We start from the raw sequence: 16,802 nt of genomic DNA on the forward strand, positions 1-16,802 counted from the left end.
TATCGACTCACCTTTAGAAAGCACCTGAAAGTAACCCTAAAATCTCTTCCATCGACGACCGCTTGTTGTAGTATTATGATCTGACAATTGTTTCGCATCGACCACTGTAAGATTCAATATTACCATATTAGCAAAAGGTTGTCGGCGATACATGGCTCCTTGCAGTAGCATTCACATGTTGAAATCTGTCATTTGCTCGGACCTCGGGACAGCATTGCTTTACAAGATGATGGGATAGCTGCTGAAGAATGAATCAAAGGTGGTGCTGCTGCCACTTGATAATGATGAGCCTCTTATCATACCCAGGACCCCACCTTAGGACGCTCATGGATAATGCTTACACCCACATGTATGACACATCCACCACAACATTGTTTGCAGAAAGAAAAAGAGGAGAGTTGTATCATGTATGGAGGCAATGACGATCCGAGCTGCTGAAAACTCCAATGCACATGCAATGTCGAATGTGTCATGCGACCATTGAGCTGTCCATTACCGAATGGGTAGTTGTGAGTAAAAGTGAGTAGACAAAGATAGCTGAAGAACAAAGAAGCAAATAAAAGGCTGTTGCTTTTTCCCAAATCAATAGCTTCACAGTTTTCATGCACCTCCTGTTTGCCGCTATTACCACTCCGACATCCTCCCAAAACACCTTTTCATTCAAATTCCACAACCCATCCTTCCCATATCGCTCATGCGAGTCAACCATCATGTTCATAAACTCCTCCGCTGCACGTTGATATCAATAACAATGGCGTCTTCGTTCAAAAAATTTTCAGGAAATTTTTTTCTTTATCATGTTCTTGCTAATTTTCGAAATTAGCGACGCCCTTATGGCCCAATTGGACTAAGGCGCCGGTCTTCTAAACCGGCGATTCTGGGTTCGAGTCCCAGTAGGGGCTAATTAACCTCCCTCCATAGGAGTGTTATCTTTTGCTCCATCATCTCCGGGTAATCGTTTTTACGGTGGTTGCTATGGTTACTGTGATGTATACCACTTTTAATCGAAGCAACGGTTGTCTTTGGTGAGGATCAAGATACAAAAAAGGTGAAAGGATGCTTGTATGGACATTCAGTGGCTCATGTTTTGGGATTATTGGGCGAGATCGTCATGTTTGAAGAGTTACACAGGCCTGTTGCTACGCGTTTGACTCGTATATTAAAGCAAATGTTGATCATCAATCAATACACACACCCCTGTTACATTCATGAGAACATGATACAAGTTTCATAAATCGCTGGTATTGGCATGTTTTATATATGTATAAAAGGGTGTTGGGGGGGGAGAACAGAAAAAAAAGATATCTTGGATTATTCATTGCTTGTTTACAAATTGACGCATGCGATCCAATTCACGATGCACTTCCTTTTTGCTAATGGTGTTTCGTCGACCGGTGCCTGTTTGTTCACCCATGGGTAAACCCATACCTGGTGTTGTTGCAGTAGGCGATCCACCACCTGATCCTGTTGTCTTGCGTTGCAGCAATGATTGAAAGAAGCTAGCAATAGCTTGATTGGATGCCATATCGTTGCCATGAACAGAATTGCCAGCACCTGCACCTGCTCCAGCACCATCCACTGATGTTTGAATAGGATCCACTTGTGGAGACGACCTTGCACCTTGTGCCTTGGAGAATGAATCCTAATACATATACACAATGAGCCATGTATTGTTCATGCCGCCTATGTAGATAGACTACCATACCTTGTGTCGTAGTGATCGTCCTGCAGCATCTGCATTATCCACCAATTCAATCGATGCCTGTGACATGTTGATAGGACCCACCACACTGGGACGTGCTGATATGCTGCCAGATCGTGCCTTATTCGTTGTACCTTCTGGACGTCTTGCAGGTCGCAAGGTTTCATGATGACGTTCGAAAAAGACTTGTTCATCCTCACAAGTGACGGGAGGGGATATATTAAGAGGTTGTTCCACTGTTTCTGGATCGGGTATCACTTCTTCATACACACCACGAGCACCATGAGCACCAGGTTGTTGACGATCCATAATAGCTTCCATATCGGCATCCCATTCTTGGTGCACCTCCTCACAATCGAATCCTTCTCGCAACACCCGAATTTTGCCCCATGAATCCCATCCTGCTGGTACAAGCACAGAGTCACGTTCAATCACTTGAGCCTTGAGATTAAATGGATATGCCTTGGTGTTGGTCGTAAGCAAGCGATGCAAAATGTACTGTCTCAAGTTGTGGAAGGTGTATGGATGCAAAGTGGAGGTGTAAAACATAGCAGCACCATCTACATGTGTGTGTGTGTCATCCAGAAATTAGATTTATGCCCGCTCCAAAACCAAAAGAATCTCCCCCTACTTACACTTCATGCATACACAACGCAAGGTTTGTTGAATGTAATCGAACTGCTCTTCCTTGTAATCTTGCGTTTGCTCCAACATGTTGAGAACATCGCTCTATCATAATGTAAGTTAGCCTTGATACCATCTCATGAGAAAGAAAGATAACTTACCTTGCAGCAAACAATGACGATAGGAACACCAAGATTGGTAGTAAGACAACCTTGTGTGAGTGGAAGGGTGACTTGATCAGCTTGAGTAGTCGTAGTGACCAAAGGAGTCGAAACAACAGGTGTTGAAGGAACCGAGCTTGTAGAAGTGGAAGCAACCATGGTGTAACCATTGAGCGTGTTTTGTGCAGGTTCAGTATAGGTTTGCAGATAATGTTCCACTAGGATCGACATGTCAGTAACGTATAGATAGAGATCATGCATCATCCTCTTACCTTTTTCACGCAATTCATCTACCACCGCTTTTCCTCGACTCCATGATTCACCAGCACTGCCTTGTTTACAGATATCATCAATGACTTGTTGCAATACTTGGATCCAACGTTGAAATGATTCCAAAAACTTCCAAGGACGCGTCCAGTCGAGTGCAATGATCACCATAGAATCGGCCAATGTTTCCGAGTTGAGTGCAAATCGAAGTAAAGGGAGGTACTCGGGTGCAGATAAACCAAGTTGATACATGCCGAGACGAGCAATGGCTATATCGGAATATGTTTACTATAACATGCACGCACGCACGCCGTTGCTGCCTTGTGGACGACTCACCTTCATTATCCTCATCGTGCACATCGGCAAACGTATATCCCAAGGCAAGTGTATTGGTCACATCCTCGTCGAGATTGTCAACAGACACGTGCGCGTAACTAGGAGGATTGACACCAAAAGAAGAAGCAGCGGCTACATCATCAGTCGTAGGTTTGGGAGCAAGCGGACCCGGATCGTGCTTGAGATAGTGAATCAGTGTCGACTTGCCACAGCTCGAGTCACCTACAGGTGCAACAACAACGACAATGAGTAAGGAATGGCGTTTATAGATAGATAGAGTGAAGTTACCTAACACAAGGACGTTTTTGGTAGGGACCATTTTGGAGGATGCGACGCCCTTGAGAATGGACGACCAGATTTCATCCTTTTCGGTACCATTGGTTTGAGTAGCTGTGCCTGATGGAATGGAAGTTGTCGACTGGCTTTGGGTGGGTATATTGGATGGGAACAGGCCTGCCTTGTCGCCGTCAGGTAACGCAACAGTCATAGTGAACAACAGCAGAAAAGTGGGAAAGAGAAATGAATCGTTCCTGGAAGAGCAGCCAAAAAAAGCTTGCAACTAGGCGGAGTATCTCAAAGCGCATAATGTCAACTTGGAAGATGCATCAGTCAGTCGATCCTACTATTAGAACATCATCGCCTACTACCTATCATCATCAATGATTACATATGCTTAGTGCAATAAAACTCTTATTACTGCTTGAATAACAACATCCGTCTTCGCATCACCGATCATCACGTGGGATGATGACATGTGCATATCCACATGCACCATGTGGTTGTTGTTTCCAGATCGATCATAGTAAAAGTCGTTTATCATGAATGGTTGTCGTCATTTATAGGATGGAGATTATAGACATGGTTGCTATTGAAGGGCAAGTAGCTAATTTTGATAACAGAAATAGTGATCTTGCATTGCCTTTTTCGAGCATTGGTGGTGGACTACACAACAGCAAACAAAATGCGTGATCACACGAGGAGGTATGTATGTATGATAAAATAAGATCAAACATGACAACAAAAGAACATCTCTGCATACGTCAAGAAAAAGTTGCGGCATGATACACCCAAACCAACACTCTCCTGGTAATACGTTCTAAATCAGCAGAATGTCACTGCTATGTATTCTTCGTTTGCAACATTGGGTTAATAGATCATGAGCCCATAAGGTTACTTTCAGCGGCGGCGGCGACATCCTAATGGAACTTGATCTATACAAGGATTCGTTGTACTGCTTTTCGCTACACCGTCATGTCCATGATGGTATTAATACTGCACCCTATGCATTGATTTGATGGCCCAAAGGTAATAGAAGGGAACAAAAAGTGGTTGCTGCAAGAATAAACAATGACTGTACATGTTTAGAAGGACTATATATAATTGCTGCTTAAAAAGGGCGTTTCCTGTTTTCTTTCTTCTTTGCTCTTTTTCTTTCTTTCTTTTTGAAGATCGTGCACACACACATACACACACCATTTTATATCAAACAACAAGGTAAGCTGCATCTTTATCATGGTAAATAGATACGTGCATGTTGAGCTCATTTTGCATACTGTTTATTGGGGGTCCCATCAATCTCCCCCATTATAGAGTCATGCTCGAAAGCGTTTATCAAAACTATTACATGTATCCAGAAGCATCCAACAATGCTCCAACTTTTGATGCTGCACCTCCTCCACCACCTTCACTTGCATCCATCACTCCTCATCAACACCCATCATCACAACAACAACAACAACTTCCATCTCCAACTTCATCCATCATTCTTGGTGCTGGCGGCAACAATAGCAGCAGCAACAGTAGCAGCAGCACAAGTCCTTGGTCTTCTTCTACAAACATGGCAGTGTCTTGTGGTAGCAATAACAACAAAGGCCATACCACTTTGATGGGTGGTGATGACACCACGCTTCAACAACAACATGCTTCTACTGGGAAAATCAAGAACGCTGTTGGTAATAGTAGATCATCCTCGTGTCGATTTGCTTTGAGACATAACCGGTTGACAACGACCACCTGGGAAGAAGAAAAGACTGCATGCTATATGGTGGATGCCAAGGGCATATGCGTCACACGCCGTGCAGGTATGTAGTAACGAAAAACCGACCCAGTGGAATCGTAAAAGAAGGGGCGTGTGTATATTTTTCTGCATGATCTCCTCTCACACACGCACACGCTCACACTTGTATAGATAACAACATGGTCAACGGAACTAAGCTTTTGAATGTGGTGGGCATTTCGCGTGGTAAACGAGATGGCATCCTGAAAAACGCCAAAGGTCGTATTGTCGTAAAAGTTGGGCCCATGTCCCTGAAGGGTGTATGGTAAGCTATCTCTTTTTCTTTTTTACCCCCAAAACAAAAAAGTTTTTCTTGCAACTCATGATAATCAGGATCCCACTTGCACATGCAGAACAACTGGCTGCCAAATTCCGCATCGAACAAGCCTTGTATCCTTTACTTGAACAAGATCCATCGCGTTTTCTCGGTACTACAGTTGGTGCTTCTCGTCAACACCGTGAGGATATGATGGCATCACCTCCAATGAATGAAAAGACTCGAGGGCATTCATCATCATCGATGCATCATGCAGGTAAGAAGTGATAAAACTTTGTGCCATTTGCAAATACTAACGACCACTACTACAAGAGTATCAAATGAAGCCGACATTCTCGCGTATCAACAACTCAACGACGACGACGACAAGTATGAAGGCTGCAGCAGCCTTTGTCATGCCACCTCCTCCTTTGAAGCTCACTCATGGTACGCTCACTCACAATGACACACAACGTCAACAACAACAATCAGCCCCAACAACAACAACAACATCAGCAGCTTCTTTGTTGCTTCCTCCTCCCGCAACCATGTCGTATTACCATCATTGTTCATCGCGTGATGAATTCCCTTCTGCCCAACTTTCCAAGTGATTGGTTGTGTTCATCCAACGGTTCTAAACGTTTCCTCGCTTACAGGCTTTTCAACATTCAAGGCTGTCTTTTTTCATATTCAAAATCACACACACACATGTATCATTCTTTCTTTTTTTCACATGTTATATGATCGCGTTTGGCAATAAAACAATAAAAGAATTTCGCTTTTCAAACCCAAGATGATGGACGTTCATTTTTATTACTACTACATGCATGCATATTCATGTGATGATGAACCGGTATCCCGGCAACTAGTTTTGCGCTGTGAGAGCATAAAACGAAAAGCAGGGTCCACCCTTTTTGAGAAAAACAGGGCCATTACGTTAGTACATAGCGGCATGCGATCATGACAAGTTTTTTCAATGTTTGTTACATCACGTGCAAACACTCACTCTCTCCCTATTATTGTACGTATGCAGCCGATGGCTCTAGTATACTGTTGCGCGTGTATTCTTATAAATGACAATGTTGACACATGTACGGTGGTGGTGTTGATAATAAAATGACTATGTTGTGTTGATGTTGGATGACAATGGAACCGGGGGGGGGGAGGAAATGATGATGCATCACAAGGGGAATATAGAATGATGTTGCTGTTGTTGTAATGAGTAAAGAGTCTACAATGGATTATAGCCATCACCAAGAGCTGCTTCTTCATCATCTGTCTTGAATAAACCATGCAAATAGGTATAGCCAGCGATGATATAGCAAGCGAATGCGACACCAACGAGGGCGAGATTAGGACCTTCGATGGCTTCCAAGTGTGGATAAACGAGGTTGAGTTGTTCAATGCCGTTTTGATACATGACAGCTGATTGTGCAACGAGTAATAAGGATAAAACGGCTGCCATCCATGCGAGAAAACCACGTGAGTAATTCTTGTCCTGGAATTGAGGATAATAGATCCACCATGCTAGGCCGACGACGGTTGCTGCACCACCACTCAAGAGACACAGAATGGATCCTGCATAAATCTTTGGATTATGAGGAGGATTCGGTTGTGCATCCGGGTTCAAATCTGGATCTTGCTCAACTGGATCGGCAAAGAGGTGTGGATACGTCTCATTGAACTTTTCGGCTATATTCACATCTATCAAATATATAACATAAGTCGGTTGTTGCTATGCGACAGTATTACTACCACCACCACTACGCCCCCATTTACCAAACGGCATCATCATGACTCCATCGTCAGTGCTGCATTCCACATTGCTCGTGCTGCCTTGTTCAACGCAATAGCCTTGCCACCCAATGTAAATGGTCAATGGACCCGCAGGTCGTTCGATCAATCGTGCAAAATGGAGACCTTTGCCGCTGGCTGTGCGACTACCGACGAGACATAAGAGGATCAACAAGAAGCCGACAAGTGAGAAAAAGAGACCAATGTAGTTTCTCTTTGATGGCCGAATGCGAATCTTGAACTTTCTTTTCTTTTCGTCGGCCATGCCGTGCATGTTGAGAGACAAAGCGTGGGTTGTTGTTGTTGCAAGTCAAGGTCGTCAAGAGACAAGAGAAGAAGAAGAAAAAAAAAAGAGAGAGCAAAGTAAAGGGTTCCCGCTCTTCCTGTTTCCCGCCTGGTTTCACAAACAAGACAGACATACAGCACATTACGCATTATCGCTTGGATGGGATGGATTGATCGCCCGCACACGCATCTCTCTTTTTTTTGCTGCAGTGAGGCCATTTCTCTACCACGTGCGTCGAGGATCCATGATATTGGATTTGTGCATCAAGGCTTTATCCCTTACCGTTTTTGGTGGGTAACTATGAACGCCTATGCATGGTGTGTTGACATTCCACTTCTTGCTCCGCTGTCTTGGCGTCATCATCATCATCATTGAATGCCGTTTTGCCTGATGGTGCCACCCTTGATCCTCTTCAACGTTGTACCTGCATTCAACATCTTATTGTTCTCCATGGGTTCTTGTATCACCACATTCAATGTCGATCCTCCTCCTTGTCCTCCTTCTCCTGCATCCAAAAGTGCTGTATTGATCTGCATGAAAATTCTATTAGCTTATCCTAGATCACCAAGATCTTAATCGTTGCCCTGTCATCGTTAGAAATAGTCAATAGAAATAAACTTGTTTATGCAGTATATAGCGACTCTAGTTGCTGCCAAGAAATATCAAAAGCAGCACATCTCCAATCACAAATCGAGCTCTTAATGACAGCCTTATCTTTTCATCGGCCTGCCGCAGCTTTCGTGTTTATTGGCCGGCATGCCATAAGCATAAAAGTGGATATCAAAAGAATAGGTCAGGCAAGAACACCAGCGTCAAACGTGATAAGCCATTACATGTAGCAATCGATAAAGCATACATGAACGAGTAGCATGATCAGGTGCGATAAAGAGAGATTGCGTGAGTTGGCAAAATGAATTGAACGCGAAGTGACAAAGGTACAAGTGGCGGCAGCAGGTTTTCATTGTTTGACTACTAGTGGTCCACGCACCTCATTACTTGGCTATTATAAACCCATTTCTTTTTCAAAACAGCCTCGCCTATTAGTTTATCAAAGGACCCCTGGTCTGCTACTTTTATTATAGGTATTTTGGCTATATCGAACATGGCAGCATGAATGAACCACAAGCATGGTTAATTATACCTCTACAATGCGTATGCTTGTGTCACCAAACAAAGACACTGATACCTCATTATGCACATACACAGTGGTATCGGATAAAAGGAGTAAGGAAGTATAAGCATGGTCTCAAAGACGTACATATCCAAGCTTCCGAATTTGTGCTAGTGATTCGTTGCTGTCATTGTTTGATATGCATCCATATACAGCATCCATCCTCTGCATCAATCATGTGGTAGTCAAGCTTTTCATTTTCATTTGCTATGTGGTCTCTAAATATCTATATTCAATCCTCTAACTGCGTCTACTTTGTTGTTCCAATGAAATCAACGATGAGCTTCATGAATGGTTCCGGTTTCTCAGCATGCACTAGTAATGGTAACCCCCCATATTAGCATCTTTCCTTCCTTCATTTACATACAACCAAACAACAGACTTACCCCAGTGACCTGCACCTTCGACAACTTCAAGACGGCTATCAGGGAACATGGTCTTGACTTCACCAAGTCGTTGCTCGATTGGTTTACCATAGGAGCTCTTTCCACCTGCAATGAATAGGGTAGGACCTGAGTACTGAGCGGATGAGAATTCCTTTGAGAAATCGCCCATGTTGCCAAGTGCAGCACCGAGCGTCTCATAAGGCACACGGAACTTGTACACGCCATCTTCGGGTCGTTTTTTGAGATTGGTCAATAGAAATTGTCGTACGCCAATATCCTTTTCGAATGTGGCAAGCACAGCATCTGCATCGCTTTGTTTCTTGAATCCTGCATGATCAATCTCTCGCATCGCATCCACATAGGTGCCAAAGTCATTCGATAAAGGGAGTGCAAAGGGTGCAATGTCAACCACCACCAGTTTTTCCACAAGAGATGGATGTAACAAAGACGTCGCCATCACTGTTTTACCACCCCTATGTAGGATGTCCATCATCATCAATACCATTTACTTTCATACAACCCTTTTTCTCTCTCTTACATAGAATGACCGAGTAAAATAGGCTTCTCGAGCTCATGGTCGGATATAAACGAAACAAGATCACCAGCCATAGCATGGTAGGTGTGTTCATCGGCATGGGGCGATTCGCCGTGATTGCGTAGATCCTACCCCCATTCTAGTTAGAAGTTCCACCATGGGTTGCCAAGCCTCCCTTCATTTTACATACCAATGTGTACACATCGCGAGATAAACGAGTGCTCATGCTCTTGCCGAGTGAACGCCAGTTTTGTTTGGAGCCAAATAATCCATGACATACAAGAAGGGGCGAGTTGGAAGTGGGCTGTGGTGCCGGGTATTTAGTGAATGCAAGGGGCACTGAGCTTGTAGAAGCAGAAGAAGAATAGTGGCGTCGAGCCTGACAACAAAGGGATCTTAGCATCGGTTGTGAATATAAAGAGAAAAAGAAAGGTATAATGCGACAAGATGTCGGAAAAGAGAATCAGGTCCCGAAAAGAAAGAAAGAGAGAGAGAGAGATTTAATACATGGTTTTCCGGGTGATTGCGGATGTGAGACAGTGATAAAACTATATAAACTCTTGCTATACATTTTTCCTACAATGATGTGGTTTTCTTAATGGATTGTTGAGTGGGGATGTCTCGCCATACAAAGCACGAATGGCCAGCCAAATTGTGCTTTGGTTTACGACCACGCTTTTTCCTAGGCATAGGTAAAACCATATCAAGATCTGAGCTTGTGAATGCTGTCATTGAATCGTGCATATCGCTTTTGGTGGATGATGATGATGATGGATCCATATTGGATGAGGGGGGTGGTGCAGGTGGTTGAGGACATGATTGCACTGTCCATACGGTAGGTGCAAGAAATACCCAGCCTCCTTGCCACGTGTTGTGCTTGCTTGGGGGTCGACCCCTTTTACGTTTTAAAATCGGTTGACCGGATGCGTCAAATACCACCTGAGTACGAGAAACCAACATGTCTTTTTCTTCTGTGCGATGATGCTTCATTGTTGTTGCTTCATCAGCCATCCAAGAGGATGCCGGTGGGGCTGATGTCATTGATAATGAGCGAGTGTGTCTTTGTGGTGGGGGATTTGAATAGGTAGAGGTTTCTTGTTGTTGTTGTTCTTCTTGTTCCTCATCCTCTTGATGTCGTCGATATGGGTCAATGATAGGATGTTGATCAAAAGACATCTTTCGCCAGGGGGCTACTGCATAATGGGTGTCATATACATGAGAGCGTCGAGCCGGTGGATCGTTGCCTTGAAGTGGAGGTAGCGATGATAAAGCATCTTGTGAAGAAAAGGAACGAGGATGTTGCTGTTGGATTGGTTTAGTGGATGGCGGTGATTGGTGGTGCGTAGGATTATGTAAAAGATGTGATATGGGTGGCAGCGGTGCCCGTCCTATGGTTACGGTATTATCATTGTTGTCACTCATCACTATGAAGAAGAAAAATGTATATGCAAAAGGGAACAAGAAGCTCAAACGTTAGACCACAGGCGAGAAAAGAAATGCATTCTTACTGCAGCCAAATAGTGGAACCACCAGAAGGATCCAATATTCCGAGCAAAGGAAATGATAGCTTCCAGTGCTTCTTTGTTGCCATGCTTACCTTGTGACACATAGCTCACAACACATGCTCCTCCTTAGCATCGTCAATAGCAACATCTTCGTGGCTGTTTTCAATAACATGTTTTTTCCATCCGATTACCTAATGTATTCTATACATTATCTATGCCCATCATCTCGATTGACACATTTGTTAATGGAGTTTCCAAAAGCTGTGGTAAACGTATAATTGTAAGGAAACACAAATAGGCAAGTGCTTTCTCGGTTTGATGTAACACAAAGATATTGAAGATATCCCCACACCCACATTACAGTACTTGCGGCTTTTCGACCTTTGGGTCCATGGAGCATTACACATGATGTAGCAGCAGCTCATATATGGACCTTATGTATAAATCTCAGAAATCATATGCACAGCATGTATCGGGGGATGCATCCCATGCCATAGGGTGCGATGTATGGTTTTACTGATTAGCTGTTATCACAAGGCTGAGAAGATAAATATAGACAATAGGCACTATCTTTTGTCATTTTTCGCTGAAAAAGGATAAAAAGAGAATTCCACGACGACTCAGAGTGTCAATATTTCTATTTTGCTTGACTGACCCTTCCAAATGTGAAAGGATTGGCCTACCATGTGTACCTGACATTAGTTGCACAACAGCCAACAAGCCGTTGTTTCTGTACAACGGCCCTCGTTATCGCTGATTCCATTTCATTTTACAAATATACAAGTATTCTACTTATCACGTGCATGAAACATAGGCTTATCAATACCCACCTATCAGCGTCTTGCAGCCAAATGGGTATCGCTGTACGTGTTACACCACTATTTTTTGCTTTACCATTTGAATGGACAAGAGCATTATCACACCAAGGCGCTTTGAATCATTTTGTCAATTCATGCACCTTGTGAGCACAGGGATTCACACGCCCATGCACCGATGATAAGAAGGCCGTTGCCACGCACCATAACAACCACACACTGTTTTACTCTTTTCATTGCTTACATCTCCCAAGCCTAAATTTTTGGATTGTATCTAATGTTTGTTATCATTCTTAGAGTTCCATTGTTATCCTGCTCTCATAGTTGTAATGGTCATTGTGATATTTGATTCTCGTAATGAGGTAAACTTTACATCACCTTCCAGGGAAGAGTCTAGATCAAAGCACAAGAACGCTAACAAGGTCATGTTTGTGAACGTGGAACAAGGTACCAAGCATGGTGAATGTATCAAGCAATAACTTGTTGCATGCCTATCTTGCTTTCATCAACTTGACTATTTGAAGCAGCATATAGAGAAGCAGGATATCTGCAAACGAGCTCCATCCAAAGGTGAGCCACTCAATTGGTTCGATTCCTGCCAAGTGCCATATAAACCGAATTTGTCCAAAAATGTGGATTCGTATAACAAGCTCGCACCATCTCTCATTTACTTGATGCATGCATACATCTTTGGGATCTTCAAATCGAAAACCCTCGCCTTATCCTGGATAACCAATCTCACGCGATCTTCATCTTCTTTGGCTTTTATAACAACAAGGTAAGCATGGGTCCATGACAACCATTTTCATCAACGACGTTTCCACATGATCCATCTTTTACAGCAACAAGAACATGTACATTTTCGAGCCCAAGGTCCTTGGCAAGGCGACTTTGACTCCCACAAAAGAAATGACTTTGATTGGGTACGACATTGGTTTCCTTGGATGCACTGTATCAAGGGTAAAAGTAGAGCTAAACTTAGAAGGATCATTATCTCAGAAGCGCCGTATGCAATTGCACCAATGCAATCTCCGCATTTGAAACAATGGGATCATTTATTGGCGGTGATGCAAATCAACACAGACTTGCATATACGTGTTGATCAGTGTGCGTGTCTCCTTTTTTATGCAAGATGAGAGAAGGGAAAAAGGTGAATGATCAAAATAGCTTTTTACCTTTAGAGCTTAATAAATCACTTTTTACGAGGATTACATCGTACTAGTGATCTCCCCGGTTTGAACCCGAAACCCAGTGGGGTATGGATTTGCATTGTTTCGGCAAGTTTGAAACATGGGTCTATGGATTAGGCCGAGTAACCTTGTCCCCCTTTGAATGCACTACACACTCGACCATTCACAAACGACGTTCCCGATTCCTGTGTTCTTATTCTGGGCGTGTGAAGCTAAAGTATGCGAGATCCAACCAGTCACAAGCCTTCATGCCATCTCTCATTTCCTTGGGAGCCTGCTGTTGCTGTGCGCACTCTCTCTCAAGATAATCCCCCACCTAATTCCATTATACGAGGCTTTCTCTCTCTCATATTCTTCCCCGAGAATTGTACTATAAGCTTACTACTCACACACACACTCTCTCTTTCACTCTCATTTCTCAGCTAACAACCACATCATAACAACAATATCACTTTCCTCATTCGGATATGGATGTACAAGAATTCATACACCCACGCGCTCAAGACACGCACCAAGCAACCTCCTCTTCTTCCACACACTACCACCACAACAATACCAACACCTCATTTATCGAATCACACTCATTCCCCAACACTAATGCAGCCACGTCACCAAAGTTAACAGCAATGTCTCGTCCTGCATTACCCACCATACTTGAGAATGGCGATTCGAATATAGGCGTATCCACGTCCACTACTTCTATGGCAACCATGAATCATGTATCACAGGCGTTTGCGACAAGCGCGGCACAACAACCCACCAATGAACAACAATTATTGACACCTGGCAGTGATGGCAATGATGATATGGACGAAGCCGTGAATCCCATCATGTTGATGAATCGATTTGACAAGCGTAAGAGTAGCCCTGCTGTTTTGGGATTACCTTATGGCATGGGCGGCGGCCCCACTACCGGTATCAGCAGTAGCAGTATGAGTAGTAGTAATGCTCAAGCTCAGCAACTCGGGCTGCAACAACATCGTAATTCTATTGAAGCTGCAATGTTACTGGCCAACTTTAACCGAATCCCCCCAGTCGAAAGAACATCACCGCCTGATGATGATAAAGGTAAGGAGGGAAAAAAAGGTGTGAGTGTAAAAAGGGGGTGGGGTCTTTATATGTATGCTCCTTTTCTTATGCGCATAAATTTTCTTTGTGTACCCTATATATCGTATGCAGGATCCACGCCATGGCAGGATGATGCTTCGGTGACTCAACCCAAAAACTCTTGGATTTCGAATGATGGATCTGAATTGACGATTGATACGGATACAGCAATGCGACGCCATTCCTATTGTGTGGGCATGGATTGGAATGATTTGCCAGAAACACGATCACTTTTCAACAATGGCCGTATTGATTTCCTATCAGAGATTGGATCCGTGGATGGTGTAAACACCCCAGGACAACCCGTGGATGAAACAACTTCCAAATTGACATGGACAAATGATGGCACAATGTTGAACAATGACACTTCTTCCACTGGTGAATATGCACAACTGCTTGAATTTATCCAACATCCATCATCCACATCACCAGCATCAGTATTGCAATATCCCAAGGTATCACCACATACATCATCACCATCCCCTCCTCGTGCTCCTGCTCTTTACAATAATACAAGCATCAAGTATCCCTTACCACCACCTCCACCACCACCTTACGCTGGTATGCCGCCACAACATCAACCACCACCACCTTCTTTTCCACAATCAACCCTTGGACAAAAACGAGAGTATCCAGGAGAAGGGTATATGCAGCAAGGTTATCGTTCCACCGCGACCACGACCATGCCACCACCACCAGTCCATCCCTATTACTATCAACAACAACAACAACAACAACAACCTGGTATGACAACACAACATCCTCATGGTGCCATGCATCCCATGTCACCAGCTGGTACAACAGCAATCCCTGTGGCTCGTACAACAACTACCACATCATCCAACAAGACATCACGAAGGAAACGAACAAAGTTTGATGATGATGAAGGGGAAGTCGTGGAACCTGGTGATAAGGATTTCCCAGCCATGTCGCCAAGGGATGTGGAAGCTGCACGCACTGATCCTGAAGCACGACCACGAAGACAAAAGTTGCGATTTGATGGGGATCAATATACGCCTCAATGGGTGCGATACAATGGTCAATCCAAGGAGGGATTGTGTGACACGTGCTCGCCTGGTAAATGGTTACAACTCAAGAATAGCGCATTTTGGTATGTGATGTGGTGATGGAAAGAGAATGAATGCTTTTGCTAACAATGAAATCTCAGGTACCACAAGCAATTCTATCATGGCATTTCTTCCGTTTCGGGCCAGCCCTTTGTCAAACCATTGGAGACGCGATGGGTGGATCAAGATTTGGTGGAAGGTCTCTGTCATCAATGTCGTCAATGGGTACCCGTAAGCAATGTAAAGCGAAAGAATAGCGTATTATGGTATCGCCATGCACATAAGGTAAGGGAAGAAAATGAACATCTCAATGATCATGGTCCTCATCATCATCCTATCTCTAGTGTCATGTATACAACAAGCCTAAAACCAGTGCATCCAAGAAGCGATAAATATGGAGTTGTTCCTCTCGTTTTTATACCATCAGTTGAATCCATTTCATACCGCTGGTTTCTACATGCACCATTCACTACCATCTTGTCATCATGTTTAATCATTTTGTATGCGAGAATTGTTTGCTAGTTCATTAGAATTGTTGCTTTGTAAATATAGTCTTCTTTTCTTCATACCATCCGAAATTGCTCTATATATAAACAACATGCTTTGAAACGAATCTCTCTCTTACAAAGTCTAAACCACAAAAGGTGAATCGGTATGGTCTCGAAAATGGATGGACATGATGACTTGTCGTGGTGGGATTGAGGTGTATTTGCTTATGGATAGAAAGAGGTTTCCACATCCAGCGAGAAATCAAAAGTGTACGAGCGAAGCGAGCAACTCAACCCGCTTCATCAAGGTCATTACTGCCATCCTTCTCACTCCCTTGACATTGTCTCGATGATATTACCTAATCAGTGTCACCTCGATGCATATATTTTCCACGCCATGGGCAATACCTGGTATCACGGGCCCCAGAGTTTGACCTGGGAATCCATACTATTGGTGTATTATTTGCTAAACTATCATGGTTAAATTTGCCAAAGGCGTGCCTTTTGCATAATGAGGATGGTTTCATGTTAACAATATGACAGGTGGTTGTGAATGAGAAGAAAGAGTAACATTTAGTACCACCCCATGGTTGGTCGTGGCCCACTTTATTTTCGGTTCACTTTGCCATCATGGTCTTAATGATGCAAGGTTATAGGAGGACAACTACTTTATAGAATGTCGGTAGCTGTCGTATGACGTTCTTAACATTCCAAGCAGTAATAAGCAGAGTAGCAACGTGCCCTTTGTTACTGGGTCCGATTATTCGGTCATTTAGTTTGTTTGTGATACTGGGGTTGTTATGCAACAAGGATCAGATAACCCAGTTAGATATAAAACTACTTGATTTGTATGTCGAGCAATGAAGCGTGTATTGAACATTGGATGTAAGCTCTCAAGTCAGACCAAGAGCGCGAGCGAGTAAGAAAGAGCAAAGAAAGGATTGCTTTTGTTGACACAGCAACATCCTTTAGAGCAACAAATTTCCTTTTCCGTTGCTAAGGAGCACTTTCTTTTTCACTTTCGGCCCGCCTCCTCATCCCCCACCACTTTTTTCT

The 16,802-nt window shown here is 43.5% G+C and overlaps 6 protein-coding genes and 1 non-coding gene across 7 annotated transcripts; 3 read left to right on the forward strand and 4 right to left on the reverse strand.

Moving 5' to 3' along the window:
- The first annotated feature begins 827 nt into the window (after positions 1 to 827).
- On the forward strand, positions 828 to 902 carry O0I10_005016. Its single transcript has one exon. It is a non-coding gene; the product is annotated as a tRNA-Arg (tRNA).
- Positions 903 to 1,315: 413 nt separating this feature from the next.
- On the reverse strand, positions 1,316 to 3,577 carry O0I10_005017 (uncharacterized protein; the record flags this gene model as incomplete). Its single annotated transcript, XM_058485065.1, has 7 exons — positions 1,316 to 1,642; positions 1,706 to 2,262; positions 2,338 to 2,431; positions 2,488 to 2,705; positions 2,760 to 3,023; positions 3,091 to 3,312; positions 3,379 to 3,577. 7 exons carry the CDS (start codon positions 3,575 to 3,577, stop codon positions 1,316 to 1,318), a joined length of 1,881 nt encoding a protein of 626 aa, XP_058344215.1.
- A 1,137-nt stretch (positions 3,578 to 4,714) lies between these two features.
- On the forward strand, positions 4,715 to 6,013 carry O0I10_005018 (uncharacterized protein; the record flags this gene model as incomplete). Its single annotated transcript, XM_058485066.1, has 4 exons — positions 4,715 to 5,171; positions 5,279 to 5,411; positions 5,480 to 5,679; positions 5,736 to 6,013. 4 exons carry the CDS (start codon positions 4,715 to 4,717, stop codon positions 6,011 to 6,013), a joined length of 1,068 nt encoding a protein of 355 aa, XP_058344216.1.
- Positions 6,014 to 6,633: 620 nt separating this feature from the next.
- O0I10_005019 (uncharacterized protein) lies at positions 6,634 to 7,470 on the reverse strand (the record flags this gene model as incomplete). Its single annotated transcript, XM_058485067.1, has 2 exons — positions 6,634 to 7,106; positions 7,182 to 7,470. 2 exons carry the CDS (start codon positions 7,468 to 7,470, stop codon positions 6,634 to 6,636), a joined length of 762 nt encoding a protein of 253 aa, XP_058344217.1.
- A 1,433-nt stretch (positions 7,471 to 8,903) lies between these two features.
- Positions 8,904 to 9,977, reverse strand: O0I10_005020 (uncharacterized protein; the record flags this gene model as incomplete). Its single annotated transcript, XM_058485068.1, has 4 exons — positions 8,904 to 8,968; positions 9,040 to 9,512; positions 9,578 to 9,702; positions 9,765 to 9,977. The coding sequence occupies 4 exons, from the start codon at positions 9,975 to 9,977 to the stop codon at positions 8,904 to 8,906; spliced, it is 876 nt and encodes a 291-aa protein (XP_058344218.1).
- A 173-nt stretch (positions 9,978 to 10,150) lies between these two features.
- O0I10_005021 (uncharacterized protein) lies at positions 10,151 to 10,996 on the reverse strand (the record flags this gene model as incomplete). Its single annotated transcript, XM_058485069.1, has 1 exon — positions 10,151 to 10,996. One exon carries the CDS (start codon positions 10,994 to 10,996, stop codon positions 10,151 to 10,153), a length of 846 nt encoding a protein of 281 aa, XP_058344219.1.
- Positions 10,997 to 13,710: 2,714 nt separating this feature from the next.
- Positions 13,711 to 15,650, forward strand: O0I10_005022 (uncharacterized protein; the record flags this gene model as incomplete). The annotated part of the gene is made up of 4 exons (XM_058485070.1): positions 13,711 to 14,152; positions 14,264 to 15,302; positions 15,360 to 15,543; positions 15,603 to 15,650. The coding sequence occupies 4 exons, from the start codon at positions 13,711 to 13,713 to the stop codon at positions 15,648 to 15,650; spliced, it is 1,713 nt and encodes a 570-aa protein (XP_058344220.1).
- Positions 15,651 to 16,802: the final 1,152 nt, after the last annotated feature.

The sequence above is a fragment of the Lichtheimia ornata genome, assembly GCF_029851405.1.
Source record: "Lichtheimia ornata isolate CBS 291.66 chromosome Unknown scaffold00019, whole genome shotgun sequence".
Taxonomy (NCBI): domain Eukaryota; kingdom Fungi; phylum Mucoromycota; class Mucoromycetes; order Mucorales; family Lichtheimiaceae; genus Lichtheimia; species Lichtheimia ornata.